This window comes from Argentina anserina, chromosome 2 (genome assembly GCF_933775445.1).
Source record: "Argentina anserina chromosome 2, drPotAnse1.1, whole genome shotgun sequence".
In the NCBI taxonomy this organism is placed as follows: domain Eukaryota; kingdom Viridiplantae; phylum Streptophyta; class Magnoliopsida; order Rosales; family Rosaceae; genus Argentina; species Argentina anserina.
Window position 1 is genome coordinate 19235079 of NC_065873.1, and position 20531 is coordinate 19255609.

Sequence of the window (20531 nt, forward strand, 5' to 3'; positions counted from 1 at the left end):
CTATATGGTCAATACCTCTGCTTGATAATTAGGTTTCCCAGAAATCATTATATTCTCCGAAAGTTACAAGCAAACTTGGAAAGTTAAAGAGTTTCCAAACATTTGCATCTTCGGGGTTGGACTGTTGTCAGTCCTAATATCTCAGTGCTTAATGATCGTCGAACACAATCAAACTTACGAGCAGTGACAATTATTCTGTTTTGATCGGTTTATATATATATATATATATATATATATATATACGTGAATCATTCATTGATTTAATTTAATTTCAATACCTTAATGATATCTGAATTAGATGAAATTTTGTAGAGATGATCTTGAATAACATATCTAAATATTGAATCGCTTATGGTGAAAAAAATTGACCGAAAAGTGTGTTAAAATTGGAACTTCACTCTGTAATTTCATAATGAAGCTTCACTCTGGATAGAGACTGATATATACATATATATATATATATGACCCCTTGACTGTCAATTTGTAGCTTTAATTAGTAGTGAACAAATAATTATGTGGCATTGACCAAAAAAAAAATTTATTATTATGTGGCGACAATTGTGAAACTAAACTAACTCTGGAGATTTAGTTATAGTTGTTGATACGTTCAAAAGCAGAAGATTTACAACTAATAGAGTGGATTACTTATACTAAGGCCCTAAACACCACAGAACGCGCATATATTATAAAGTACATGCAGTAATGCACTAATGCCAATTGGTAAAAGTTCAATCTTTTCCTGCTTCCTAGCATGAAAAGATGAGGTTGATTTCAAGTACTAAAGAATGGATCCGGAGATCCGATTCTATTATCTTTTAAAAAGAAAAATGGAGGGGAAATCAATAATATGAGTGAGATGCTTAAGTAGGGATCGGATTGTAATATGAAAACTATATTCCATGGTAAGTACGTAGAAATATTTCATTGATCGATAATCATAATCTTCATAGAATTAAACAATAAGAAATTTGGATTAATCCAAAGTTATATGAAATCAAAGTCATCATTGGATTCCCTCTCACTTGATTTGTTAGGGCCACAATGAGTATGGGAGAGAGGCTTTGACAAATTGACAAGCCTCTCCAAGAAGAAACACATATTTTTCTCAGGCTGCTACTGCTTTTGTAATTTGAGTAGAATAAACCAAATCCATAATTAGGATAGTTAATATATAATCTAATGGCCACTAGTGTCACATAATCCATAATGTTTAAACATTGGATTCAAAATAGATCTTGCACACATTATCGTCCGTCAATATTGACTTGAGGTATCAAACAGCCACTCATGACAAGGGAGACTAACAAGTCACGTAGCTGGCTAGCTTGATGGTGCTGGATTATATGTTAGTAAAAAGTTAAGCTACAAGATCAACTTAAGATGATTTTGGTTCCTAACTCTCTATCAAGAAAGCAAGAGCAAAGAAAACTATAGAGAAAGGTGGCTTTCGGGATTTAGAAGTACAACTTGAAATGCTAACATATGTCACACACGTACCTAGCTCTTTATATCTGATGTTGTTGTAGGTGTTAGCGGGAACCCTTAGGACAACTTCGACTTCGTAGTACAAACAAAATCTTGATGGAAATCTCCAAAATACGTCTAATTCTACAAATCATACAAATTGAGTACTTTTTCTAAAATTGACAACTTGTATTGTTAAACAATTATCACTAAGCCATGTTAATTGAAATATCAATAGTAATATCATAAGTCCATAACCATATAAACTTCTACTAAAATTTTTGGCATCATATATACTTGTCCAAATATTACATGGATGTCTTTATTTCTCTCGCGATCGCGGCTCTCCTCTCCTTCAAGGGATGTCTTTCACAAACTGAGGTTCAAGGGACCTAAAACTATCAAGAAAAGTCTTTCATTGTCTGCCTCACTTGTAACTTAACACACTCCCACATTGGATTAATTTATTACTCGCGTATATGAACACCCTAAAATTTATTTTTCCAAACTTCTGCTTATTTGTTAATTTAGTCAACTACTATGACCTTACCATGAAGTTAAAAATACATGCAGTGATGCACTGGACTGAAGCTCAACATGATATGACGAGATTAATCATAAGGTCAAAATGAAGGGAGTTATAACTTGGGTCTGTGCTAATACATGTTTTCACCTACTGATTTTGATGGACGGACATGCAATCAATGAAGTCGCACGAAATTAATTTAAAAGATATACGTATAGATAGATATACCAATGATAGCTAGGTCACCCGGCCATGGTCAAACCTGAGATTTAAAGACTCGATGGAAAAGAGTTTTTAAAATAGTGTCCCCTAACTAATTATACGGTCATACGAAAAAAAATCAAACGACAGTCGATGAAAAGTATATTAATTAAGTAAATGTAGAGATCAATCATAAGTCGTTCTGCCACCAAACATTCGTTTTTTTTTGTGTGGCTAAGATCAACTACTATATTAAACTTCATGACTTTGGTAGTAGGGGTGGACAAACTGACCCGAAAACCGAAAAAAATTCGGACCCGAACTCAAATCGAATTTAAAAAAATCGAACTGAAAATAAAAAAATCGAACCGAACCGATTCTGTTTGGGTTGGGTTTTGGGTTCAGTCCCTTAGAAACCGAACCGACCCGAAAACCCGAAGTCAATGGTCAACGTTACAAAACGACATCATTTTGTCATGTTTATAATTTTACATTATTATTATTTTTTAAATAAAAAAATAGTGTAGTCGGCCTCACAGCCACACCTAATTTCTAACCTAATTGACCTAATGTATAAGAGGCGCATTATTTAGCCGTCTTGCTTCATTCATATAATCGTTTCATAATGCGATATTTTTATTTTAAACCTAATATAAATGTTATGATACATTAGTTGACACTTAGGCAATCACCAACTCTAATTCAAAATATGGCCGACCGACACCAGCAGATGTGATTGGTATATATATTTAGGGACCACGTAAAAATTTCGTCCGTTTTGGACATAGTTTGACTGTTCGTACTTACGGTTAACTAAAAAAGATGCGTTTTGACATATTAAAACCTCATTGAGGGGGCTTTGCCAAATAGATTTCTTCAGTGCGACCGCGCACGATAGGTAACAAGTATTAGGTGATTTCATATATGCAAACGGCCTTCGACGTTCGCATATTTGTAATAGGTCCTCCCTTAGGGCATAATAGTGGTGTTTTCGATTTACCGAAAATTCCGACGGTTACATGACGTCTGAATTGGATGAAATTTTTATAGGATCACTAAATATATATATATTTAGGAAACCCGTAAAAATTTCGTCCGTTTTGGATATTGGTTGACCGTCCGTACTTATGGTAAAAAAAAAGGTGTTTTGACATATAAAAATCCTCATTGACTGGGGCTTTGTCAAATGGGTTTTTTTTGTGCGACCACACACAAGCGGTAACAAAAATTAGGTGATTTCATATATGTAAACGGCTTTTAGTGTTCGCATTTTGGTAATGGGTCTTCCCATATGACATATTAGTGTTGTTTTTGAGTAAAAGCCCATCGGACTTGCGGGCCTCGGCGAGCTTTTCGGATCCACGGGCTAAATAATGAGGCATAAGTCAATTAGGTATGGAATAATCATTAGACCATTAGTTTTTCATCTTTATGTTAAATTTTGTACTTTTAAAATTAATATATAATATTACGTATTTTACATACGGGTAAAACCGAAAAAAAAAAACCAAACCGTACGGGTTGGGTTGAGTTGGGTTGGGTTGTGGGTCACAGTTTCTGAAATAGAAAAACTGAACCGAACCGAATTTAAAATTTTAATTGGGTTATGGGTTTTGTCCAAAACCGAACTGGATGAACCCGTGTCCATACATATTTAATAGTATTTTATAGTTAAAGCTTATAACTATCTATATATATGATGCAAAAAATTTGTGCCCTCAAACACCTTGGTGCCTGGAGGCGGTTTGCCTGATTGGCTTCACCTGACAGGCTTGCACCCAGCAACTGCTCTTATTTTGACCTTCTAAGGCCTTGTTTGTTTGGCTGGAAGAATTTGGGAAGGAACTACTTTTCATTCCTTTGTTTGTGGACTATAAAACAAGGAATATTCCTCACAAAGGGGGAAAAGGGTGGGAAGTTTGTTCATCCGTTTTTCCCTTCATCTTTCCTGACATTAATTATTAGAATTTATAACTATATTGTCATGGTGCGAATTCACTATTACCAACTTTACCCATTAATCTTGTTGAATTAATATTAAAATTGAAGGGTATTATTGCACATTTGATGTAGTTTTCCTTTCCTTTCATTTCCTACACACCCAAATATTGTAAGGGAACTCACATGACATTTTGACATTTACTTACCAAACACAGGAATGGAAATTGGACATAAAGTCTAACTTCCTTCAGGAAGGGAAGTCACAAGTGAAGTGTGTTCCCTTCTAATAATCAAACAAGGCCTAAATTAGAGATTTCGTGTAAAATTATCTTTGTAGATTAGATACAAACTATTATCTTTTAGAATGTAATAATATAATCAAACATGTTGATGCCACTTTGCATTGATAGTGAATTAGGTAAAAACCCTTTTGGGTAACTTCCGACAAAAACAAAACAAATGAGTTCCATTGTTAATGATTGATTTTTTTTTTGAAACAAGTGAAATGAATTTATTTAGCGAAAAGCCGCTTCGAGCATGAGGCTCGTTGACGACCACAAGGGTCAGGTATAAAAGTTAACAAGCCACCTCATGCAGTCACTATTACTAGGTACTAAAACGAAATCTAAGGTCGACACCCGCTACATTACAGTACACTCACTCGAAGGGAGGAGTTTTATTAGAGAGAATAAAAATTTATGGGCTAGCATAATACATGAAGTCAAAATGAAAGCAAAATCCTAAACTCGAAAGTTAATTTAGTCATGTCACCAACTACACTTCTCCAAGAACAAAACCATGCCGCACTAGTCCACGTCCCCACTCATCAAGATGGCGCACATTCCAGATATCAAGACGTAGGCCTCCCTCACCTGAATGAGAAGAAGAGACTCAAAGAGCACCAAAATCACTCTACAGAGAGAGAGAGAGAGAGAGAGAGAGAGAGAGAGAGAGAGAGAGAGAGAGAGAGAGAGAGAGAGAGAGAGAGAGAGAGAGAGAGAGAGAGATCTTGGGCCCCAAGAGAAACACCACTACCCCCTGAAGAAACAAATGCCTATGTCACCGGCAAGAACATAGTATCCTCTTGTGCCACGCCCGAAACCAATCTCACAATCACACATCTTGAAGAAGTGGCGAAACAAAACACAGCCAAATCAAACAATCAAACTCTCGGGCCTCACAAATTCGCAAAGCCAAAGGACTCCAAATTATCAAACCTATCTGGTGGCCTCATGGCGATGACAAGGCAAGCCTAACCGGTGTGGAGCACCACCGGATGGGAGGACTATGGTAGGTTGTTGTTGTACGACGCTTTGGGGAGGGAGTGAGCGTTTAGAGTTTTTTGCACTCCATTGTCAATGACTGATTAGATATATATATATATATATATATATATGTAAAATAGAAATCATTTGATTTACTGATTATTTTGTTAATTATGTAATTTTTTTTTCATTTCGAATCCTATTTTGTTTGTTTGTCTTCATGACTAGTAAATTTGGTCTTGGCCTTACTCCATTATTGATCTTCATGAACTGTATGCAAATAGAAGGCAAAAGGAAAATGAGAGAATGATTATGAATCAATGGCAATAATCACCAAGATCACACTGTTAAAACACAAATAATGGGATTCAAAATATGATGTCTAGTAGGTGCAGTGCAACAAAAGGCTATACTTCATAAATATGTCATGAAAACAAAGGAAGAGCGAACACTTGGGCACACACCTTCATCAAATTGGTGAACCAGATTTGGCTCTCTTTGGATTATGGGAGCATTATCATCGTGCTTGAATGAATGGCACTCGATGACAAAGAACTGTTCTTATCTCTTTCCCGTCTATTTGCATAACTATTGCATCTTTTGAACAAACTTATGTGTATGCTCTAAGTGAGTAAGTGAATGTTTGTAAAAGACCAAGGAGACGTATTTCTCAATGTAAAAAAGTGAGGATAAGAGAAGAGGATGAGCTTAGGAATTATTTTGAGTAAGAAGAACTGTAAGATAATCCAATTAAGCTCACGAGCATTAACTTCGGTGCATGGCCATATACTGTAGTAAGTACAAGTAGAGCCCTTGAATACTAGTTAATTTTGGTTTCGTTTAGTACTTCCTAGTCTTCCTTAACTGAAGTTAGTTTAGTGACACTTAAACACTTGGGCTAAAATTAATTTTATTTTATCATGCATTGCCTATGGTATAAAAGTGAACTCTTTGATGATTATTTGATTAAAAAAAACATTTACATAAATGTGCATCTACAATGACCATTTCAGACCTTAGAAATTGCTTGTATACTATGTCATTATTCAAACAAAGTTACACAACAAATGGGCCTTTTGGGGTGAGATGACACACAAATTTTGACTCATAAAATCATTGTCAAAACCATTTGATTTTTTTTTGGATATGTGGAGGGATTAGTTGATGTTACTTTGTTTGGCTTGGAAAAAGAGTGGGGGGATTGTATCATTGAAAATTGAGGGCAAGATAAGGATAATTTTCGTCACATGGGAATCATGTTGTTTGCCATAAAAAACAATACCTAGAAAGTGTACTCAAATACCCCAAATTGCATCAATTCACTTCCAAAAATATATACAACCCTCACTAACACACCCACCCACCCACATCACCATTCTTCACACTTGCTCCTTTTTTTTTTCCCGTTACTACTAGGCCCTTTGAGGCTTTGAGCCCCCATTTTAGTCCCCAGCCTTTCCCATCTTTCACACTCCACACACAAAGCCGCTTTAAACTGCGCACCATGCGTAGGCTAAGGTGTGATCAGGTTAAGACGGACCCTTTCGCCTTTGTTTGTGTGCGCACGTTAGTCATTATACGCTAAAATGATCCGCGGTACGCAAGTAACACTGCCCCCCCCCCCCCCTTCACTATATTAAAACGAAGTCACTCTCTCTCACTCAGTGACTTCCTCTCTCTCTCTCTCTCTCTCACAGAGAAAAAAAAGCTTCTTTTTCACTCCCTGAAAGAAAAGGAAAGCCATTGAAGCTTCTCTCTCTCCCTCTCTGCTTTTTGGTAGAAAAAGCTGCATTGTCGTTTGAAAATGGCAGCGTCTGTAGCCCAAAGGTTTCAACTTTGATTCACACCCTTGGGTTCATACCTTCATTTCTTCAGACCCCAAATATCCCCAAACCTCAAAACCCCAGATCGTCGCAGCAACATACCATTCTTCTCAGCTCAATCTGACCTTTTCTTCAGTCCAAATCTCAGCTCAGAACTCAGAAGGCTCGGCGGATCATCAATTCTGGAGAATGGTCACTTGTTCCTAGGAAGATCGATGTCGTCGGACATTCGCTAGGGTTTAAGTCCAACGCAGTTCTACTCACCTTTCGTGTCGAAATAGCTAAAGAGTGAATCTTTCCTGCTCAATTCGGTTTTCCGATTCGATTCTGTAGCTCCGTTGACCGATCCATGGCGGAATGCGGCTGTACGGGAGCCTCTGATTCAGCATTTCAGCCATTCGAGGCTGCGGATTGGTGAGGGTGTGTTGAGCAGAGTCTTGAATTGGGCGGATTGGTGGTGTGTGAGAGGAGGAGAAGGGGGGATGGGAACGGATCGTCTGCCATTAGCGGCGGTGGGGCCACCGATAAAGCGGCGAGCGGGGCTACGGAGGAAGCAGGCGGGCAGAGGCTCATATAGGGGAAGTTAGGGTAAGGATTTTCGCGCCAAAAAAAAAATTGTAAATTGCACTGGGGGTTTTTTGATTGCTTGGTGTTGTTGTTTTAGAGGTGGTTTAGGAAATTAAGCAAAACAAAACAAAAAGGTTGGGAATTTCGGAGAGGAGTGAGAGATGGGGACTGACTTGCACCAAGCGCTGAGAAGCCTTTGTTTGAATACGGAGTGGAACTATGCAATTTTCTGGAAACTGAAGCACCGGGCTCGAATGTGAGTTCAATTCCCTAGTTTGTTTATGAATTGCTTGTTGTATGTTTGTGATTGAATTGCTTACGTGTTTGTTTTTCCTGTCAAGTTGATTATCAGGTGGTTTTAGTAAAGGTAAGAAAAATAGGATTAATTAGAGCCTAAAAACAAAAGTTACAATTGTTAAGTAAAAGTAAAGCTGCACAGGGAGTTCTAGTTGCAGGACAATTAGTACCGTAGTTATACAGTTTATGAGGTTACTAAATTTGATAGGTGCGTGATTGCAGCTCTGTGTTTCGGAGAAAGTTTCCGTTTGCTTGTAGATTGTGATTCGTCACACTGAGTTATAAACATTTACTGAACGCTGATAAGATTTGATATGGTTCACGCTGTGCAGGGTGTTGACTTGGGAGGACGCTTACTATGATAACTGTGAGCAACATGACAATTCAGGGGATGAAAGCTTTATTAAGACACTGGAAGCATTGCCTGGCGGCCATAATCCACACGATCCCCTCGGACTAGCCGTGGCAAAAATGTCGTATCATGTATATACTCTGGGGGAAGGGTAATTACTCGTGACCTCGTGTCACTTGCTAGATACCATAATGCCTGTTGTTGAATTTGTTTAGAAAGCTATGAATTTTAAAACCATTGTGTCAGTATTTATGGCTTTTCTCCGCATTTCCGATTGCCATTATCCAAATCTTCAGCTTAACTCGGAAAGAAAGGATAGTGTGACAAGCATCAATTTGTCTTTTTCATTTTTCTTTTTGTTTTTGGTTTTTATAGAATTGTTGGACAAGTGGCAATTACTGGGAAGTATCAGTGGATCTTTGCAGATAATATTGTGAGGCATAACTGTTCACCGTCTGAGGTAATTGTTCCTTGTTATGCAGCATTAATACTGATTAGTGTGTTTCTAATTCCAAGCTGTATTATATTTATAAAAATATAAGGTCTGCTCTGCGGCTACTTGTATTTGATTGGGTTAACGTTCATTCTTATCTTTTGTCTGATTTTCACTTTTCAGTACGGTGATGGGTGGCACAGTCAATTTTTAGCTGGCATAAGGGTACTCTCTCTCTCTCCCTCTCTCTCTCTTATTATTCACTATTGTTTGTTCTGGTCTTGTGAGCATAATCATAAAACATTATCCCATATATGAAAAAAAAAATTACTGTGGGGACTTGCAAGACTGTTTTACTCACCTGTGGGTTTTGGTACAATCCTTTTGTTTTGATTTCATTGTCTCATCAATGTATTGACTTGAATAAAAATCAGAAAATCATTCATTGTACCTTCTTTTCCATAAGGGAAAACATGGATGATTGTAATTTTCAACTAGATGTCCTGATAAGTTGAATTGTTTATATTTTTGTAGACCGTTGCCATTGTAGCTGTTGTTCCACATGGAGTTGTACAGCTTGGTTCTTTAAACAAAGTAAGTTCTAAAGTTTTGAGGATAATGAATACTTAAAGCCATGCATGACTTGCTGCTGATGTAGATATAGCCTAAAAGAAACATCTGATTATGGGATATTGAAACTTGATGAAGATATAGCCTAAAAGAAATATAATTTGTTTATGAAATGGAATTTTTCTATAATAAATGTATCTTAAAAAACTTGTGTGCTGGATGGATCATAGAAGATTGAGTGTGAATTTGAGCATATACTTTGTGTCTCTTCAGTGTAATTGGTAATATATAAGGTGCTCATTGTTGGAGAGGCAGTATATCTACCTCTTCATAAGTCTCAGTTGAAGTGTCCTAACATACTATCTTAAGAGCACCTTAAAGGTTTGAACTTACAGACTTACTATGGTGTCATCTGCTTATTTGACCTATTTTTTGTAACCTACCAAAAATACATCAATTAATGTGCCAAAGATTAGAAACCTTGCTGCAACCCCATATAAGTTGCATTTCAGTGCTTGGTTATCTAACATTAATATATATCAGTGTTAAATTATTCATGCTAAAATTTCGGTTGATGTTTTTTCGCACATTACCTGGTTGTGGACTTGTTTCTTACATTTTAACATCACATAAATCTATTTATACTTGTAGTTACACAATTTCAAGCACACATTTATTGTTCTTGTCCTCGTTCCATTTGGGAGTTGCAGATCACTGAAAATGTGAAGCTGGTATCACATATAAAAAATGCTTTCATGGCTCAAGATTCCCCAGTACGGCGTATCCAATCTAGCATAGACAGTTCAGGATGTGAGGTATCTCTCTGTCTCTCTGTCTCTCTCTCTCTCTTTCTATATATATATATATATATATATATATATATATATATATCTGTGTTAATCTGTTTGTGCTCCTGCCTGTGCACTCATATGAAACACTTAATTCTTTGGGTGAGCAATCAATAATAAAATATGTCACTGACTTTGGCTAATTTTTCTCAGGCAATATCTCCAACAAATTTGGCTTCAGGGGCTTTTCCTGATTGCTTGCAAGATATAGATAAGGCCATAAATATAAAAAAGTCGGATATATGGTTGTCCGCCTTTCCCCAGTGTGGGAAAGACGATGATAGTTCTTATATGTTTCCATTGACTCGCAATCTCAAAAATGCAGTTGAAGTGGTCAATAAGCATGGTGAACTTGAGTCATCCAACATAGGAGGTGATGAGACTTCCAACATATCTCAGTCAAAATCAAGTATCTTCAATTTGGGAAGTTGCAAATTAGTAGGAATGGAATTACTTGATAGCAGGAAGTGTACAGGGGAGAGTAGTGGCTGCAAAAATTTGGGGATGTCTTCCCCGAACAATGCCACTTCATTCTCTCATGCTAATGATTGTGCAGACTTATCTTCAACATTTGTCAACTCTGACAGGGTTGATTCGGACAATATAGATTTTTACCGTAGTGAGGTGTTGCTGCATGTAAATGAACCCTCAGATGTTAAGTTTCAGAACAACCTGGAAAATCTGAAGTTTCAGGCTGAAACAGGTCAGGTGGACACATCAAGTTCATCTTTGATGTTCCCTGCTGGCTGTGAGTTGCATGAAGCACTTGGACCATCTTTTATGAATAAGAGCAACTATTTTGATTGGGAAGCGGAGAAGATTGGTGACAGAATTACTGCTGAGATGCCTGACGGAATGAATTCTAGCCAATTGACTTCTGATTCTTGCCCAGAACATCTTCTCGAAGCTGTAGTGGCTAAAGTTTGCCATAGTGGTAGTCATGTTAAAAGTGAAAAATCTTTCTGTAAATCAATGCAGTCTCTGTTGACAACTGAAAAGTATCCAGAGCCTTCTAGCCATACTACACATACGCTTGATTCAGAAAATTATTCCATTGATCAGCCGTCTATGAGAGGAGAGGACACGCAACAATGCTTGAGCTCATCAGGGAGATGTGGGGTGATATCCCCAAAATGGTTTTCGTCACCTTGTCCAAGTGCTTGTAGTGAACAGCAGGAGAGGTCATCAGGACCAGCTAAAAACAACAAGAAGAGGGCTAGACCTGGTGAGACTTCTAGACCTAGGCCGAGGGACAGACAATTAATCCAAGATCGTATCAAGGAACTGCGAGAGCTAACACCAAATGGAGCAAAGGTGACTTTCAAAGCTTAGCTGACTGAGTTCTGAACTTGTACAAGTTCTAGTTAGTTTTTGTTACATGTGCTAAAATTATCATGATAACTTTGCAGTGCAGTATTGATTCACTGCTGGAGCGCACAATCAAGCACATGTTATTTCTTCAGAGTATCACTAAGCATGCGGATAAACTAAATAAGTGTGCTGATGCAAAGGTACGCTTTTGATCAAGTTTATTGTGATGAGGGATTAGCTCACATCTCCTTTGCCTTATATTTTATATTGCAAAGTGAGGTTCTTTAGTACTTGTTATTTTACTTGGGAGATGACGTGCCCTCTGCCGTGTGGTTTAATGTTCTACTCACATTCCGTTTAAAATGGAGTGGAGTGGTAATTTTAGAGGGAAGTGGAGTGTGAATATCAGCTCTGAATTTCCGAATTTCCTCCAACTTCTGAAAGCATTTAGGGATTAATATATATGATCACTTTATCTTAGAAGTCAATATTTTCATTGATTATGTATCACTGTGATGTAAACATGCCATGCTTATAGAATATACAAGGCTGTTCGACTTAATTTGCTATATTCACAGTTGTGTCCCAAGGAAACAAGCATGCTAGGATCCTCTAACCATGAAAGGGGATCGAGCTGGGCGGTGGAGGTGGGAGGCAATCTAAAAGTGTGTTCAATAGTAGTAGAGAATCTGAACAAGAATGGGCAGATGGTTGTGGAGGTATTTAATTGTCAGATGTCTATACTTTATTTAGTTTCGTTATAACTTCTTACTTTTTTTACCTGCACCCCAAATATAGAGCTTATTACAAGCATTTTGATTGATTAATGCAGATGATGTGTGAAGAATGCAGCCATTTCCTTGAGATTGCTGAAGCTATAAGGAGCTTGGGTCTAACAATTCTAAAAGGTGTAACAGAGGCCCGTGGTGACAAGACATGGATATGTTTCATAGTTGAGGTAAGCCTTAAGACTAATATCATGCAAATGAAAGAAGGAACTTTAATGTCATTTACATGATGTGACTGATCCTCATCTATAAAAATAACATTCATGAACTTGCTAGAAGAAATATAGAATTCAAGACAATGTTGGCATTTATAAATGTGACTGGATCTATAGAACCAGCATTTATGAACTTGCTAAATATCTGTTCTTCCAAAAGAAACTGTTCCCCTTGTGACCTATGTGCATAATAGAGTTCCAAGACTTTCATCTCAGCCACACCCGCGGTTATCTAGACTCCTTATATGCGGTGCTCACTATCTTATGAACTAAAGTTGACACCGGGATTACTGCAGGGGCAGAACAACAGAAATATACACAGGATGGATATCTTGTGGTCCCTTGTTCAGATACTGCAGCCCGAGAACCCTATTCAACAACAGCTATAGCATGTTTGGCTGGCCCTGGGAATTGCACTCTAGGGTTCTTCTGTAAATTACTGCAAATCATTTGTGATCTGATTGGTATATGTATGTTTTTCCTTTTTCTGATTGAACACCCACCCTTAAATTCAAAAGAAAAGCAAGAAGCACCTATAGGAGGTAGAATGTAAGACTACATAATTTGCTAGGAGATATTTTCCCCCTTTACTTTTTTTAGAGTGTGAAGGTGCCATTTGTTGTTTAGCCTGTATAATTTGGCATTTGCGATTTGTTTGGAAGCTTGGTACTTGGAATGAGTCTTTAGATCGCTATAAATCTGCAATGCATGTCTTCCAATTTGTGCTTTATTTAACATTTTTCTTTATCACCAATGTCCATCGACTCTTGTTTTAATTTCTACTATTTTGTGTCATATAAAGATATCATAGTCTCCTCCAGATATTGCAGTTTTTGTACAGATAAGAAAATGATCATAAAATGGTTTTTATGTTTCATATTGGTTGACAAAAAAGATGTGACCCCACAATTCCATATTTTTCACGTTTAGTCAAGGATGATATATGATGGGGATACATGTACCACGTTCAAATTGTCATTATGAGTATCTCCTTTGTCTTCGTCGGTCAGTTTGAACGCAGACTAGACTGAATACTTCAACATATTAGCATCATAGAACAGCAACAAATTTACTGTTAACTTAGGTTATTTTGAAATGACCAAGGGCAGAGTTACCATCTAAACCTTTTGATTTGTAATAGGCAAGATATTCTCTGGCATGAGTTTCCCTATATATAGGCAAGTCACCGGACAGAAACTCCTTAATTGGCCCATACAGTTTCAACTTATGTGTTGGATAGAGAAAGCATGCAGCTGATATCCTGGGGCCAACACTTCGTGCAAGTACCCTATGTTCCACGCTTCTGAACTTGTCGTTGGTGATAAGCTGCATACATAGAATGTCTGATATAGTAAGTAACAGTGAACCAGCTGCTCTGGGGCAGTTCTTACAAGGTGATTACTGTACTTGAGATTTCCAAATTATCGGCGACTACTTTTTGTATTTTATTTGATTAAAATTTGATGTGATTTTTAGTCTAGTTCATTTTGCTATGTATTTTATTTTTTGTTTTTTAAAGAGGGTTCTAAACCCTTAAAAAAAAAAAACTCTCGGGCTGTTTGACATGTCATGATAACACTGTCGGTTTAGACTATCGTATTAGATGAAGATTCGTTTACTCCGTAGCAAAAGTTAGTAATGATGTAGAAACTTACCTGCATAAGATCACCAATATTCACCACCAGGGCTCCGTGCCTTGGGGGAACGTCGATCCAGTGACCTTGGTGGAGGACTTGGAGGCCGCCAATGTTGTCTTGCAAGAGTATGGTCAAGGATGAAGGATCTGAATGCTTGGTTGTCCCGATGGTGAGGTCTGGCTCTGGACATACCGGGTAATAATGGCACACCAGATTTTCGCTCTTCATGCACTCTATGCTAGCTAGGTAGTCACTGCTTATCTCCAAGGCCTCTGACAACAAACCTGATAGCGCATCTCTTAGGTTGGTCAAGTGTTCCATGTATTCTTGCACTGCTCGTCTGTGACTCGAATCAAATCCCAAGTTACATGGTTATGTTTTGTTGTTATATTGTTGCTATGAATAAAAGGTTAGTAACAAAGTGTGTACCTGCAAACCAAAGGAAATGCCTCAGGGTCTAAAGGTCCATCCTGGAAATCGAAAACAATGGAATCCCTCCAGTTTGCTCTTTTTGCCACCAACAGATCTCCATTGCAGTAGTATCTCACCCTTTTCGTTGAGTCGCGCGAGTACCACTCCATTTTCACCTCCTTTGGCTGCTCATGGAACTCTCTTATTGCTTGTAACAAGTTGTCTATAACCCTGTCTGGAACTCCATGATTAACCATTTGAAAGAATCCCCATGTTTCCGATGCTTCACGCATCTCCTTAACAATCTGCAGCCGCTGGAGATCCTCATGGAACCCGTCAAGATCTACAACTGGAACTTGGAAGTCTGTACAAGTTGGAGTGCTTGAACTTGAAAGGTTCTCTGGTGGATGCATGAGGAACTTTGGCACTTTGGTCACCCCCGAGTCTATTAGCCCTTTAACTCCAGCTTTTGTTTCATCAAACTCCTTCACTTCTTTGGCTCTGTCATAACTTCCTGACTCCTCTTCCGTGTTCATCACTCTCTGGAGCTCAGTAAGTAAAAAGAGTTGGTATGTTTCTTAAGAGGAAAGGAAGATTGATATACTCAGAGATGCTATATGCCTCCCATTTTAAAAGATGTGCACAAGGAAATTTTTTAATTCAAACAAAAGGCCAAGATAGTGAGATACTTGTTTTGGCCCGTTCTTTCCCTAGCTATTAAAATCTTGGGAAGTTAACAGTGCAATAATGTAATAAGTTGAAGATAAAGTGTCTTTTCCTTAGGTTGTTCGTATTTGCTCCATTATATTTATTTTACAGAAGAGGAACATCTTGGCTTACCAAAACAAGAAAATGGTTCAGAATGAGGTAAAATGGTTTATAAATGTAAATTTGAATGTTCTTCCTTATCAAATAGGAGTATGATTGGTAATATAATGATAATATGAAACTTGGCATCAACTTGCAAGCTGTAGAAATGTAAACTGGAATCTAACAACTATACGAAAGCAGCTTTTTATGAGAATTTTGTATCCTTGATGCATGATCTGACTCTAATTGTCAAAGATCAGCACATAATCTTTCACTAAGTGAATGCTAATAATATCTTGCAGTCAATATAATCATATCTTTGAACCAAGATTCTGTTTTTTTTTCGGGGTCCTTGGGTCTGTGAGAGAATTGGGAGGAGTATCTCATGCCAGCTCATTGGAAATGAGCGATTAATAACCATTAATGGGATATGTCTTATCAATGTATTATTAATATAGCCTTTACTCATGAATATTTCCACGGAAGTTAATTTTGATCATAATTTTCCACTACCTACCACCCATATTTATTTTCTACAATTATCTCTTAAGTTTTTTTTTAATTTTAATTTTTACTTTACCGTCCTTATGTTTGTTTGTGAGAATCTGATGGCAGAAAGATAAATCTATCAATTCGTAATTTAATGGTATTTTCATGCTCGTTTTATAATAGTAAAGATTAATCATTAATTATGTAAGTTCTATTATAAACTATTGGTCGTGTTGTTGAATATTGTAAAAATGTGGAATGTAATTTAATGTGACGGCATGAATACATCATAAAAGCCAAAATTTATAGAGATAGTCTTATACACTTATCTTTTGTACTTGGATAGACTTGCTGGGGGGTCCTATATTCATGTACTTATGAGAGTAGTACACATAGAAGTTGATATGTCCATCCAGTTCACATGATCATATCTGAGCAATTAAATTTTAGAAGAGCTTCAAAGCTGAGGTCAATTTTTTCCCAGACTGCATTGTTTTGCGAATTTTCACATTATTTACAATAAAATTTCTATAGTATTCCAGAATGTTCAACTTGTTGTGGCACAGAGATTTTTTTTTTATTCAGTTCACTTCAACAATGTGGAGCAAATTAGATCTTCCAAATTTTTTTGTTTAGCAGATATCATTATCATCAGACCTAATCCAAGAGAGAAGTACACAAATGTCAGGGTAACAAGGTTTGGGCCATATGAAGGAGTGGAGATGCTGGTAGATTTTTGTCGTGTTTAGTTTCCATCCATACTAGTGACACTACACCTTGTTGCTAACTGGGTGGAACTTCAAGAAACGAGAGCTACGTACTTTTCTGTCAGGATCTTCATGACAAATTATTGCTAAGAGCCAAAGCTACATTATATGAGTTAGCTAACAATGGCAGCAAGCAGCAGCATTTGTTGAACAAATAGCTTGGTTGGTGCAGATAACGTTGAACATGAATGAACAAAACTTGTTATGCTTGCCGTTATAAGAACAGTAGTGCATGTAAGAAAGTCGTTCAAATAAGGCATTTGAGCTTAATTCAGTGCATCATTTTGGAAAAATATGTGGCCCTAAATCAGTTTAAGGTACATATACAAAATCACAGAAAATATGATCTTGATGATACAAGTGGCAATCATAATAACACTTTTAAGGTTTTAATCACAAAAATCTCGATACAATTAAATATTATTTATAAATTTATAAAATTTATTTTATTTATTATTTTTCAGATATGTGATCTTTCTTTTCCAACAAACTGCAATGCAATTGTCATAATCACAGTAATCGATCAGATGATACAAGAGTGGCAATCATCTGATGTAGAAGCTGTGCCCAAGATATAAAAGATGCATGTCGACATGCACCAAGTAGAAAGCACGATGAGCAGGGAGCTCGTTCACCAATTTTATTTTATGTATGTGTGCTCTTGGTTGAACGAGTATTGCAGCATGAAAACAAACTAGAAGTGAAGATCCATGACCAGTGCCAAAGATATAGAGGACCCCCTTGAGTGCTAGGGCAGTGGAAACGACATCGATAAATCTATTCCCAACTGTGTTTTAAAATGGGAACAAAAACATGAAAAATCGAACTAACAATATATAGCCCAACACGATATGATCGAACTTCATATACCAACAAAAACGCCAGTACATATATGCAAAAGCTTGTGTGATGTTTACTTTGACGCACAGATAACATGTAAGTGATGTAACCCTAGCTTTCAGAATTGTAATACCATTCGATATTCGATCAGAGTCGGCAAAAGAGGTTGGCCAATCATCTTCTGTCTTGTAAAGATGTGGTTTTGTTCGTCATTTCAATCTACATCAAAAGTCTAGTTATCTATCAATTTCTTCCTAGGTCGACCTTGACGTCTTACGTCTGCAAGTTATTGCTCTCGAAGTTTCGATCAATACATACGTAACGATGCGTCAGGTCCTTTTTTATTTTTAGAAGACACAACAAACATTTTTAGTAAAACAGACCTAGGTAAAAGATAGTAGTTAATTATAAGAAGCTAACCACATACTAGAAATAAGCTTATTTACAGTAACTAAAAACTATCTCTCAAATCCACAAGTATACAACACAGACGATGGGGGAAAGCCAACCACGACCAAACTAAAAATTGTCAGCCCCATCGTTGTAATACATACGAAAGCAAAAAAAAAAAAAAGACAACAAAACCTAAGCTTAAACAACTAAGCTTAGACTGTCACCCCTAAGCACAAGAGTAGAGTTAAAGAACAAACTATACAAAATGGAGACACAAACGCCATCAAACCCAACCAGCCTAGAGCCTGCAAAAATTAGGCCCTTGGCAAATCAGAAAACAAACATAAATACTGGAATTGAGATGACAATAAAAAAAAACTTACGTACAACCTAGTATGTACGCGTGTGTCTGAACTCTCACTCATTTGCACATTTAGGGAATATAAATACATGATTTTAACCGTTCAAAAGTTTAGTTTATCATTAAAGATCATTTCTATAAAAAAATCAATGTTAACAAAAATCGTTTGTTCAGTCGATTGCATCAAACAAATAAACAGTTATAGTGAAATTAGTAGTCTTATGATTAGCCATCAATTTTTTTGATGCAATCCCTTATGAAAATGATTCTTATTTACATCAATATTTTTTCAGAGATGATTTTTATTGGTTTATTAAACTTTTGAACTGTTGAAGTTTTTTATTAACATTGCAAAACGTAGGCAAAATACTGTCAACAGTGTACATCGGAGATCAAATACATCACAATGCTTTCCTATTGTTCTAAAATACATATAACACAATACTGATCGACAACATGGAACTAAGATGAGGTTTCACTACTGCACCAATATCAACCCACATTAATTTCAGGCGTTCATGCATCTCTAATCATGTAATTCACATCCATTCGACTGGGTTTTAATTGCATATGTCATTGTAATGCTCAACTCTAGCTAAGAAACAAATCCAAGGAAAGAAACCAACAAGCATTGTGACAATAGAAGATACACAAGTGAACCCACTTAATTAGTTTCTCAAGGGGGGCTAATGGCATGTGTTATTAGTGTCTCACATCCAAAACCTTAGGGAAGTGCGGGGTGGCAAGAGGGTTACAAAATTGATGGAGGCAGGCAGTTGTTAGGGTTTCTGGGCGATCAAGAAGGCCCATGGCCTAAATTGGTGACCTCCATTAGGAGGGGTGCCCATCTATGGTCTCCCATACGTGAGAGAGCCAATGTCATAATTTGTTGCCAGTGGCCTGTTCGCACAACCCCCACCAATCTCACTAATCTCATAAAGTTTCATATAATTCTTCTCTGGCGCAAAAGTGTTTTATTCAAACTATTATATTACTAGCCTCAGGACACATTCTGTATATGTTGATCATTTGATTTTCTTTTTTCTATATAAACTTATAGAAAAACAAAATAAAAAATTAAAATTAATGAAAAGAAATAAACTGATAGTGGGTAATTTACGTAATTATCTTTACAATAGTTGGTAGTTATTATCTCATTTGGACTAAATTGTAGGATCGTGGCTTTTTTTATTTTTCTCTTCAGTAGAAATTCTCTTTTTATCCTTTCTTTTCACTTTTATAATTTATAAATTACAATCATACTATTAGCACCATGTCCGGACAAAATTCAGATATTAATGAACCATGGACATTTTGGGTAATTCAAAAATTCAATTATGGAACTTCCCTTGTAGTTTTATTAATAGAAGATTTATTTCATGAGTTTTATATAAAAATATTCCCCTTTCTCCTTTCCTCTATGCGTCTGTATATATCCTTATCCTTCTCCTTTGTCTATCTTCATGCCAAGGGGCAAGGGCTGTTCATGCCCAGATTCAAAGGAACCCATGTTTAGAAACATTAAAAAAACAACATATTAAAACAAGCAACTATACATCTAAAGCCTTGTTCCATTGTGTTTATTCAACACCGGAAATCGTACGTATTCACCGCCGATCATTCCAACACCGCACCTCACCACTGCAATCAAGAGGTTTAACTCCAACTTTCCAGTTTTCTTTCTGTCCTTGCGAATCAAGTTTGAATCTAAAGGCCTGCGATGAGAGGTTTGGTGCGGGTTGGAACAAAGTTAGAGAGGGAAGAGAATGCAGCAAGGAGAAGAGGAGAGAGGATTCGTTATTAAACAATCAAAGAAAATAATTTGACAGGAAGAGTTGCATTGTCAAATCCATGTAGGATTCAACATAGATGAGCTTCCCTGCCTTTTTTTTGTTTTTTTGTTTTTTCTGTTGAGCCTCCACAGTGTCAAAAGACAGTTCGGTCGGAGTTGCTCTTATCTGCCATAATTCTTATGTTTTGATATTTAATCATATTGACATTAATTTCATTGAATTCTAACTAATAATAACAATCAACGGTAAATAGTATTTTGAGTACGTAAAACGTTACCTTCGAATTCATGTTCTATATTACAGTCCGGTTCTCTGCGTATATATGACCATGGTTCTAATGCATGATGCACAACTATCACAATATGAGTGTATGACGTGTACATCTCTTGGCAAGAAAACACCTGCAACTACTCATGTAGTATCAATATT

The 20531-nt window shown here is 36.8% G+C and overlaps 2 protein-coding genes across 2 annotated transcripts; one reads left to right on the forward strand and one right to left on the reverse strand.

The window, feature by feature from the left end:
• The first annotated feature begins 7047 nt into the window (after nt 1-7047).
• Nucleotides 7048-13189, forward strand: LOC126785164 (transcription factor bHLH155). The gene is made up of 11 exons (XM_050510776.1): nt 7048-8043; nt 8417-8587; nt 8812-8896; nt 9053-9094; nt 9404-9463; nt 10150-10254; nt 10441-11601; nt 11697-11798; nt 12177-12317; nt 12431-12556; nt 12898-13189. Exons 1-11 carry the CDS (start codon nt 7949-7951, stop codon nt 12988-12990), a joined length of 2181 nt encoding a protein of 726 aa, XP_050366733.1. The 5' UTR covers nt 7048-7948; the 3' UTR covers nt 12991-13189.
• LOC126785179 (1-aminocyclopropane-1-carboxylate oxidase homolog 1-like) lies at nt 13073-15275 on the reverse strand. The gene is made up of 3 exons (XM_050510791.1): nt 14668-15275; nt 14257-14578; nt 13073-13927 (listed from the first exon to the last, which is right to left on the reverse strand). The coding sequence occupies exons 1-3, from the start codon at nt 15183-15185 to the stop codon at nt 13682-13684; spliced, it is 1086 nt and encodes a 361-aa protein (XP_050366748.1). The 5' UTR covers nt 15186-15275; the 3' UTR covers nt 13073-13681.
• Between the last annotated feature and the right edge of the window lie 5256 nt (nt 15276-20531).